At 38.7% G+C, this 10,350-nt stretch overlaps 1 protein-coding gene across 1 annotated transcript; it reads left to right on the top strand.

Annotated features, from left to right (window-relative positions):
- Positions 1–670: 670 nt before the first annotated feature.
- LOC120571843 lies at positions 671–7,959 on the top strand. Its single transcript, XM_039820934.1, has 5 exons — positions 671–828; positions 1,548–1,658; positions 3,834–4,067; positions 7,241–7,351; positions 7,745–7,959. The coding sequence occupies exons 1-5, from the start codon at positions 777–779 to the stop codon at positions 7,957–7,959; spliced, it is 723 nt and encodes a 240-aa protein (XP_039676868.1). The 5' UTR covers positions 671–776.
- The last annotated feature ends 2,391 nt before the right edge of the window (positions 7,960–10,350 follow it).

Below are 10,350 nucleotides of genomic sequence, written 5' to 3'. Positions count from 1 at the left end.
AAAAGACCATCTTTTTATAATTCAAATGAAGAATTATTGAATGTAGTCTGGCCTTTGTGATCCAGAGGCTTTAATGATATAAAAAAAAGTAGGTGATACTTATGTGAAAAGTGATCATGAAAGCTTGAAATTGTTGATTCTGAAAAGTATGATCATTGGTTTCATAACACACGCTGTTTTTAACTCATGTTGGTGCGTTTCTTCCATATTTCCTTATCAGAACACATGCAATAGTGGTTTATTTTTTTATTCGATACAGCTCCTTGCAACAACAATATGCTTTAGAGTTGAAAGAATTGGTTGATTGATCAGTTGATCAATCCTTTTTCAAGCTAAAACGCCAAATATTCTCTGGTTTAAGCTTATCAAAATTGAATATTTGGTGCCTCATGTGATAGAAAACTGATTATTTCTTAGTTTTGCACTGGTTTTCACTTTTTATGGACTATTAAATGAAAAAATGACAAGCAAATTCACTATATTGTATACATTAGGAATAGTCAATGACTGACTCTTTTACTTGAATGGCAGTTTGTACACAGCTTGTTTCTCTGGTTCAATCACCCTTTACTCTCAGTGGCTCTTACCCCGAGGTAAAGCTGATGACAAAAGACTGAAACCCCCCTCTTGTCCCCTCCCTTCACCTGTCTCATGTATAAATACAGCCCTTTACCAAACAAGCTCATCAGTTTTTGCTACATACAGCATCCGATCACCTGGGTGGAAGGATTTTTTTGTCTTTGAGTAGAAACCAAGAACCAAACCAACACATCAAGATGGGAAAGATCCTATTTGGAATCATTGCAGCTGTTGCATCTTTCATGCTGGGTAAGATTTAACAATTATCTATCAATTATCACAAATGTATTACTGGAAAAAAAAATTATACAACAAAGAAAGAAAGAATGGACAAAACAAATCAGGAAAACATTCTGGCAGTGTCTGTATGTTAATGTTAATATATAGTAATATTTTCAAAGCCTTTTTACTTATTTTCTTAGTATTGTTTTATCACTCAATTGAAGCATAACTAAAGAAGACAAAGTGAGCTTTTTGTGCACAAATCAGAATCATTTCATTTGCACAAACCAATAATGGATCAATTCCATCAACGTTCTTTAACAAATCCTTAAACTACTGCAACTGATGAATTTCTTAACACTTAGAAAACTCATGATGCTTCTCCAACATGTAGCTAAGGGAACCAAGTTTGACTTCTCTGAGAAGGGGTCAGCTCACCCAAATTATGTATTTGAAAAACTGAAAACCATGAAGTTAATCAGAATTTGATTGTTTAGCTTGGGTTGGGTTTGACGCATTTTGCTTGCGCCACAGCGCAGAATGTGTGATAGATGATAAATTATTTAGAAAAAATCACTGCCATAATTGTAAAATATATTACAGGTTAGGTTTCAGAAAGGTCTACACAAACCTCCCACAATTTTGAATCTACCTGTTTTAATCTATTTTTTATGACTACTGTGGAAATTCTACAGCATAAAGTGTTTTCTTATTTCAACTTTTGTGCTTTCTTCTGTGTGTTTCAGTTGAATCCCTGACCTGCAACCAGTGCAAGTATGGTCTGCTGGGCTTCTGCTTAAGCAACAGTCAAGTGACCTGCTCAACCAACACCAGTGTCTGCTTTACTGGAAAAGCAAGTAAGTCTTCTCCTCAATGTCTAAAAGCTCACACCCTTTTCTTTGCCAGCATTACATAACAGCATAGGCATGATTAAATTTAAATCACTCCCCAATACTGTGACGCCCAGTCACACATAGATCAACAAGCACACCAGCTGGGAAACCAGTATCCCATCTGACTACAGTGCCTTGCGAAAGTATTCGGCCCCCTTGACCTTTTCGACCTTTTGCCACATTTCAGGCTTCAAACATAAAGATATAAAACTGTAATTTTTTGTGAAGAATCAACAACAAGTGGGACACAATCATGAAGTGGAACGAAATTTATTGGATATTTCAAACCTTTTAAACAAATAAAAAACTGAAATATTGGGCGTGCAAAATTATTCAGCCCCTTAAGTTAATACTTTGTAGCGCCACCTTTTGCTGCGATTACAGCTGTAAGTCGCTTGTGATGGTCTCTATCAGTTTTGCACATCGAGACAGACATTTTTGCCCATTCCTCCTTGCAAAACAGCTCGAGCTCAGTGAGGTTGGATGGAGAGCGCGTTTGTGAACAGCAGTTTTCAGTTCTTTCCACAGATTCTCGATTGGATTCAGGTCTGGACTTTGACTTGGCCATTCTAACACCTGGATATGTTTATTTGTGAACCATTCCATTGTAGATTTTGCTTTATTTTTTGATCATTGTCTTGTTGGAAGACAAATCTCCATCCCAGTCTCAGGTCTTTTGCAGACTCCATCAGGTTTTCTTCCAGAATGGTCCTGTATTTGGCTCCATTCATCTTTCCATCAATTTTAACCATCTTCCCTGTCCCTGCTGAAGAAAAGCAGGCCCAAACCATGATGCTGCCACCACCATGTTTGACAGTGGGGATGGTGTGTTCAGGGTGATGAGCTGTGTTGCTTTTACGCCAAACATAACGTTTTGCATTGTTGCCAAAAGTTCGATTTTGGTTTCATCTGACCACAGCACCTTCTTCCACATGTTTGGTGTGTCTCCCAGGTGGCTTTTGGCAAACTTTAAATGACACACTTTTTATGGATATCTTTAAGAAATGGCTTTCTTCTTGCCACTCTTCCATAAAGGCCAGATTTGTGCAGTATACGACTGATTGTTGTCCTATGGACAGAGTCTCCCACCTCAGCTGTAGATCTCTGCAGTTCATCCAGAGTGATCATGGGCCTCTTGGCTGCATCTCTGATCAGTCTTCTCATTGTATGAGCTGAAAGTTTAGAGGGATGGCCGGTCTTCAGATTTGTAGTGGTCTGATACTCCTTCCATTTCAATATTATCGCGTTGCACAGTGCTCCTTGGGATGTTTAAAGCTTGGGAAATCTTTTGTATCCAACCGGCTTTAAACTTCTCCACAACAGTATCTCGGACCTGCCTGGTGTGTTCCTTGTTCTTCGATGCTCTCTGCGCTTTACACGGACCTCTGAGACTATCACAGAGCAGGTGCATTTATACGGAGACTTGATTACACACAGCTGGATTCTATTTATCATCATTAGTCATTTAGGTCAACATTGGATCATTCAGAGATCCTCACTGAACTTCTGAGAGAGTTTGCTGCACTGAAAGTAAAGGGGCTGAATAATTTTGCACTTCCACTTTTCAGTTTTTATTTGTTAAAAAAGTTTGAAATAGCCAATGAATTTCGTTCCACTTCATAATTGGGACCCACTTGTTGTTGATTCTTCACAAAAAATTACAGTTTTATATCTTTATGTTTGAGGCCTGAAATGTGGCAAAAGGTCGAAACGTTCAAGGGGGCCGAATACTTTCGCAAGGCACTGTATATCAATGTTTTATCTTCATACTGATTCAGTTAGCAATTCCTTAATCTATTTTTTGTGTAAAATCCTGTATATAGACTATTTTACTTAACTAAAATACTTCTTTACAAGTCTTTAGTAGTAGCTGTAAGTAGTGAAGTAGGCTACTCATTTTACTCATCTCATTGTCAGGCAAAAACACTTGTATTTTAAGGTAGTGAAGGCAAGAATGATAGATAGATAGATAGATAGATAGATAGATAGATAGATAGATATTCATTTGATTTAAAAATAATGCAGTGATTAAATAGAAACACTCAAATAATGGACCAGTGCCTCCAAACTGTATTTGATGAAATGTACAACAGTTATTTTCCAGCTCTGTAAAAAATATTCACAACCATTTCTCCTCAGGTTTCACCTCACTAGCCTCTGTGGGCTTCAACACCCAGGGGTGCCAGGAGCTTGCTGGCTGCAACACAACCACCAACGGCACCCTGCTGAATGTTCCATACACGATCACAGTCAGCTGTTGCTCATCAAACAACTGCAACCCCGTCCAGGTCAGCGGTGCCCCATCGACCAAGATGACCCTCACCGCTGCCATTGGTGTAGCTGCCCTGGCCTCCATGTGGGGCAGCATTCTGTGATACGCCTAACGCAAAATCACAGAAACAGCAGCAGACTGCTGCAGTCAGATGCACCTCAAATCCATTTGTACTGTAATACACTATATCTTTAACCATACCAGAAGGCCAAGAGCACTATCTGAAATAAACTCTTCTGACCTTATGAGTTTATAAGTATGATTATCTATATGTTCATATGCTGTGACACTCTTTTTTTCATAACTTAGGTCATGTCAGGGTTCAATTTTAATGACAGATTATATAAAATCACCAAACTAAGGTTTCCACGTCATGGAAGTTTATCAATGGGATGTTTCAGGGAAACATTGAGCTCGTAAATCTTCGTGGCTGCAGCTGTTATGCTTTGTTTTTTTATTTATCATTGATGTCAAAAATAAAGAAAATCATTGAAAAACATCTGTTGCCTCTGCTATTTGCTCTTATTTTATTGCATCAATTTACCTTACCCACTTATCCTTTAAGGGTCGTGGGGGGCTGCAGCCAATCCTAGCTGACATTTGGCGAGAGCTGGGGTACACCTGGACAATCACAGGGCTGACACATAAGAGTCATTCATGCTCACATTCACACCTATTTTAACATCATTCAGTACACAATATTAGTAACTCTATTCAATTTTTAGTATGTTTCCCCCAAAAGTACCCTCTACATGGTTGAAATAGTTAAAATAATAGCATTATAGTTAAGCGTTGAAATAGTCAGCCAAAAGTAATAAACATTAATATAGTTTGCTAAAAGTAATGACTTAAACAGGTTCCCCTTTTTAAAAACAACAAATCCACGATGCATGTGCAGAACAGGGATTGAAAACAACGGTCATGATTGCTTGATTATGGACATTCATTAGAATGAAGTAACGGTGTGGTAACCGTCAAAATACTGTTTAACAGGTACATTTGTATGCTGCGCCTGTCAAAACGTTTTACCACATGCTGTTCTTAGGTTGCATTCACACCAATTCAGGTGTTGCTGCGATTAGCACAGGGTTGTGCAGCGCTGTCAACTAAACGACCCATTTCTGTATGCATTGTGTTCCCCATGATGCTAGCATTTAGCCATGCTGCTAGGTTGCCGAGTGCTATGAGTGATCGTCTGTCTGCATCAACAGATTTAAAAAAAAAAACACGTTTAGGCTGCGTTACAAATCGTATGTACTGTTGCATGTAGTATGCATATAATTGGGACATACTACTTCTTCATAACATTGCGTCTTGAACTTTGACCCTCTTGCCCATATATGCTGCACAATTTGCACGATTGCGGGTCAGAAAAGCCAGAAAAGCAACCAGATGCAGTCGGACATTCTGGTATTTTTGGCATACTGCATTTGACATTCTATTTTTTTATTTTTTATTTAACCTTTATTTATTCAGGGAAGGTTCACTGAGAGGCAGCCTCTCTTTTGCAGGAACGCCCTGTATTGTATCTGTATCTATATATTGGCACATACTATTACTTTCAAAAACTAACCAGGATTCGAGGCCTAGCATTATGGTGGGTTTTTTAAACTTGTGTACAAGGCCAAATTGAGTACACATGGAAGCAGCACGGATCCCTAGACAGAAGTCCTTGCTCCCCCAAGTAAAGTTAGCATAAAAAGTAAGAAATGAGTAAATGGTTGAAATGTTCTGCTTCTCTTAGTACGCATATAAATCTAAGCATTGTTAATTCAATTGTATGAAAACAATACTGTGCCAGTGAGCCGTACTTGAGCTCATCTGATGGGGTTGTGGGGGTACGTCACCCAAGGAAGTGTTGGGAACCACTTTTCCACTGAAGGACTGTACATTAAAGTTGCACTTCCTGTTACGGGAATATGTCACCCCTTGCAAACTTTCGTATCACTACTGTTGATATGTACTACTGATATAACTTCCCAAGTATAAATATGTTGACCGTGAGTCCTTGTTCCTCAAAATTGAATCCCACAGCTTCTGAAACAGTAAGATCTTAAAAAATTAGAGACTGACCAACACTGTGGTATTTTCCCCATCTAAGAACATCAGGATGAACAAATTTCTGTGGAGCTGTGCAGCATTATTGACTCTGTTTGTTACAGGTAGGAGATTTTTTACTCTATTTTGTGGATGGAAAGCAAAAACCTTTAACTTTGTGTATGGGCTCAGCTAATGATCAATAAGATTTTGAGCTTGTGAATTTGTATTCAGAAGTAATTCCAAGCCTGTGGTTGTACAGTAGATCATCTTCTGTGAACCTGTGACAAAACTCTGCATGAGAAACTCACATAAAACATGTTAACTTTAACTATGTATTTAGACATTCTCAAAACTGCTAATCTTTTTCCACATACTAGAATTTCTCATGCTTATTTATAGGCTTTAAAATTATTTCTGAACGTCTTTTCACAAACTCAAAATCTTATTAACCCTTATTCGAGCCCATACACTTTGCAGACAAAGGGTATCCAGAAATAATGAAAGTGATTTTTGCAGATATATGTTTAATTGTTTAATTCAATTTAAAATGTGTGATGTTATTTGATTTGTTTGTTTGTAACACAGGGCAGGATATATGACTTTGAAGCAACCAAATGCTTCATCTAAGAAAATCACAACTGTCCTGCATTGAAAGGTTCAGTTTACCCAAATTACAAAAAAAACCTATTGTATCACATACTTCTAGTACTATTTAGCAAATTGTTTTTGTTTTATTTGCACAGGTTTTCAGATATAATCCATTTTATTTCTGCCACAAACCAGAAACTGACACTGTAGTTTTGTTTTTATTTTGCAGAATTTGACAAAACACACGGTAAACATTTTTTTACGGTGTAAAAACGGTGCTGCTGTAAAATGTCATTTTTCAACGTTTTGAGAACCACAAACAAAATGCAGTCACCTCCAATGTATCCAGGTGGAGGCAGAAAATCTCAAAACTTGCTTCAAAGTCATACACATGTATCCTGGATTGAATTCCGTTTTAGATAACACATCTGCAGCCAGTGTTCACCTTGAGAGCTTATGTAACCAACTCTTGATGTGTACTTTGTGGTTAGAGCAGGTCCTTGTTTGATATCAGGTGTAACTGAATGGAGCTGGATGAATTGATTTAACTTTATTTTCCTTCAGTAGGCCTATATGACAAAAGATTGATACTTTGAGATCCAAAACATTCTTTTTACACTTTCCTATTGGTTTATCGTCTCCACAGTTGAGCCCCTCTCCTGTTACACCTGTGATGAGGGGATCCTCGGCACCTGCTTCCTCAAGGCTACTGTAAATTGCACCAAAGCTCATGACAGGTGCTTCACTGCAGTAGCCAGTAAGACAATCAGCTGAATGACTCATTAATCATTTTTGCATGATCCCAAAAATGCCCAGTAGCTCAATTATACCTCATCCTCCTCTGATACTACAGAGGTTCACGGCCACAGCTAAAACAGGGATCAATAATGTATTTAAATTGGATTTATTTCCACATTTTCTACCCTCTGAATTGGCCTATTGGGATTTATAAATGAATACACGTGTGTTATCTGTAACACTGACTTTGTTTTAGTTGTTTTGTTAAGAGTTTTAAATCCCCAACATGCTTTGAATACTGCACATTGCCATAAACTATCATGTATTATTACCTTCTTCGTCACTTGAAACTTGAAAATCTGTTCCAAACACGTAGGAATCACAAAAAAGTATCTCCTCTTTCTTCCTCTAGAGTTTAGTGCCGACCTGTTGGATATCCATGAACGAGGCTGTATAGAAAATTCCAACTGCGTAAACGATAATGGAACCATCCTGACTGTTAAGTACACCATCACCAGGACCTGCTGCAGCACCAACCTGTGTAACGGAGCTTCCTCCATCCAGCTGCCTCTCACTGCAGCTCTGGGTGCTGCTCTGGTGGCAGTTTGGAACCAGTGGGCCCTTTAAAGAAGAATATAGGAGGAAGAAAATTGGTTGCTGCTTCTCATTTTCAAAATCCATCATTTTTTGCTCTTTAATCTTTTAAATATGCTTTAAAGAAGTGTCCCCATGATATACAGTGCCTTGCGAAAGTATTCGGCCCCCTTGAACTTTTCGACCTTTTGCCACATTTCAGGCCTCAAACATAAAGATATAAAACTGTAATTTTTTGTGAAGAATCAACAACAAGTGGGACACAATCATGAAGTGGAACGAAATTTATTGGATATTTCAAACCTTTTAAACAAATAAAAAACTGAAATATTGGGCGTGCAAAATTATTCAGCCCCTTAAGTTAATACTTTGTAGCGCCACCTTTTGCTGCGATTACAGCTGTAAGTCGCTTGGGGGTGTCTCTATCAGTTTTGCACATCGGAGACTGACATTTTTGCCCATTCCTCCTTGCAAAACAGCCCGAGCTCAGTGAGGTTGGATGGAGAGCGTTTGTGAACAGCAGTTTTCAGTTCTTTCCACAGATTCTCGATTGGATTCAGGTCTGGACTTTGACTTGGCCATTCTAACACCTGGATATGTTTATTTGTGAACCATTCCATTGTAGATTTTGCTTTTTTTTTGCTTTGATCATTGTCTTGTTGGAAGACAAATCTCCGTCCCAGTCTCAGGTCTTTTGCAGACTCCATCAGGTTTTCTTCCAGAATGGTCCTGTATTTGGCTCCATCCATCTTCCCATCAATTTTAACCATCTTCCCTGTCCCTGCTGAAGAAAAGCAGGCCCAAACCATGATGCTGCCACCACCATGTTTGACAGTGGGGATGGTGTGTTCAAGGGTGATGAGCTGTGTTGCTTTTACGCCAAACATAACGTTTTGCATTGTTGCAAAAATTCGATTTTGGTTTCATCTGACCACAGCACCTTCTTCCACATGTTTGGTGTGTCTCCCAGGTGGCTTTTGGCAAACTTTAAACGACACTTTTATGGATATCTTTAAGAAATGGCTTTCTTCTTGCCACTCTTCCATAAAAGGCCAGATTTGTGCAGTATATGACTGATTGTTGTCCTATGGACAGAGTCTCCCACCTCAGCTGTAGATCTCTGCAGTTCATCCAGAGTGATCATGGGCCTCTTGGCTGCATCTCTGATCAGTCTTCTCATTGTATGAGCTGAAAGTTTAGAGGGACCCGGGTCTTCATTAGATTTGTAGTGGTCTGATACTCCTTCCATTTCAATATTATCGCTTGCACAGTGCTCCTTGGGATGTTTAAAGCTTGGGAAATCTTTTGTATCAAATCCGGCTTTAAACTTCTCCACAACAGTATCTCGGACCTGCCTGGTGTGTTCCTTGTTCTTCATGATGATCTCTGCCGCTTTAACGGACCTCTGAGACTATCACAGAACAGATGCATTTATAGGAGACTTGATTACACACAGCTGGATTCTATTTATCATCATTAGTCATTTAGGTCAACATTGGATCATTCAGAGATCCTCACTGAACTTCTGGGAGAGTTTGCAGCACTGAAAGTAAAGGGGCTGAATAATTTTTGCCGCCCACTTTTTCAGTTTTTATTTGTTAAAAAGTTTGAAATAGCCAATGAATTTCGTTCCACTTCATAATTGGGACCCACTTGTTGTTGATTCTTCACAAAAAATTACAGTTTTATATCTTTATGTTTGAGGCCTGAAATGTGGCAAAAGGTCGAAACGTTCAAGGGGGCCGAATACTTTCGCAAGGCACTGTATAATGGAGAGATACTGGCTGCACGATATGACTCAGCTCAGAAATTTGTAGCTGTTATTATTCTATTTCAGGACTGAATATCTATACTTTTCTATGTAATTCAAATACATTTTAACACCTCATAGCTATAGTGCGTAGTTTCTGTGCGCCCCATGAGGAATTCTAAGTAGGCTAATGACAACAAAACTGTCGCGGCCTCCACATGATACAAGCCTTACGTGATCACGCATGCGCCCCACCGATCCTCCACGCAGTTGCTAGTAGTCAAGGAGGACACGGAGGATTAAAAAAACATAATGGTCTCTTCAGAAGAGGTCATTATCTTCACTTGAGTTTCTGCACGGGAAAGTCACCAGACAACACAAAAATACAGAGAGTTGTGTAGAGCTGATAGTCTTGATTAGCTTTGTAGCAACTCATTTGGCAATGGTTTGTATGTAACGTTTATTAATATCAAAAAGTTACACACTAAAGCTTTAATGTAATCATGTATTTCAAAACCCTTCCAGACTAATGTATCAGTCTACATTTTAAAGCTGTTGTATTTGTGTTTTCTGTTTATTTTGGAACAAAACCTCCTAAATGATTGATATGATGGTATATGCTCAGGTAATTTCTCTGATTTGGATGTTGCAGACGTTAAACTAACAAAGCAGTA

This window comes from Perca fluviatilis, chromosome 13 (assembly GCF_010015445.1).
Source record: "Perca fluviatilis chromosome 13, GENO_Pfluv_1.0, whole genome shotgun sequence".
NCBI classification, from domain to species: Eukaryota; Metazoa; Chordata; class Actinopteri; order Perciformes; family Percidae; genus Perca; species Perca fluviatilis.
The sequence above is the reverse complement of the archived record's forward strand: the minus strand, read 5'-3'. Positions and strand labels throughout refer to the sequence as shown.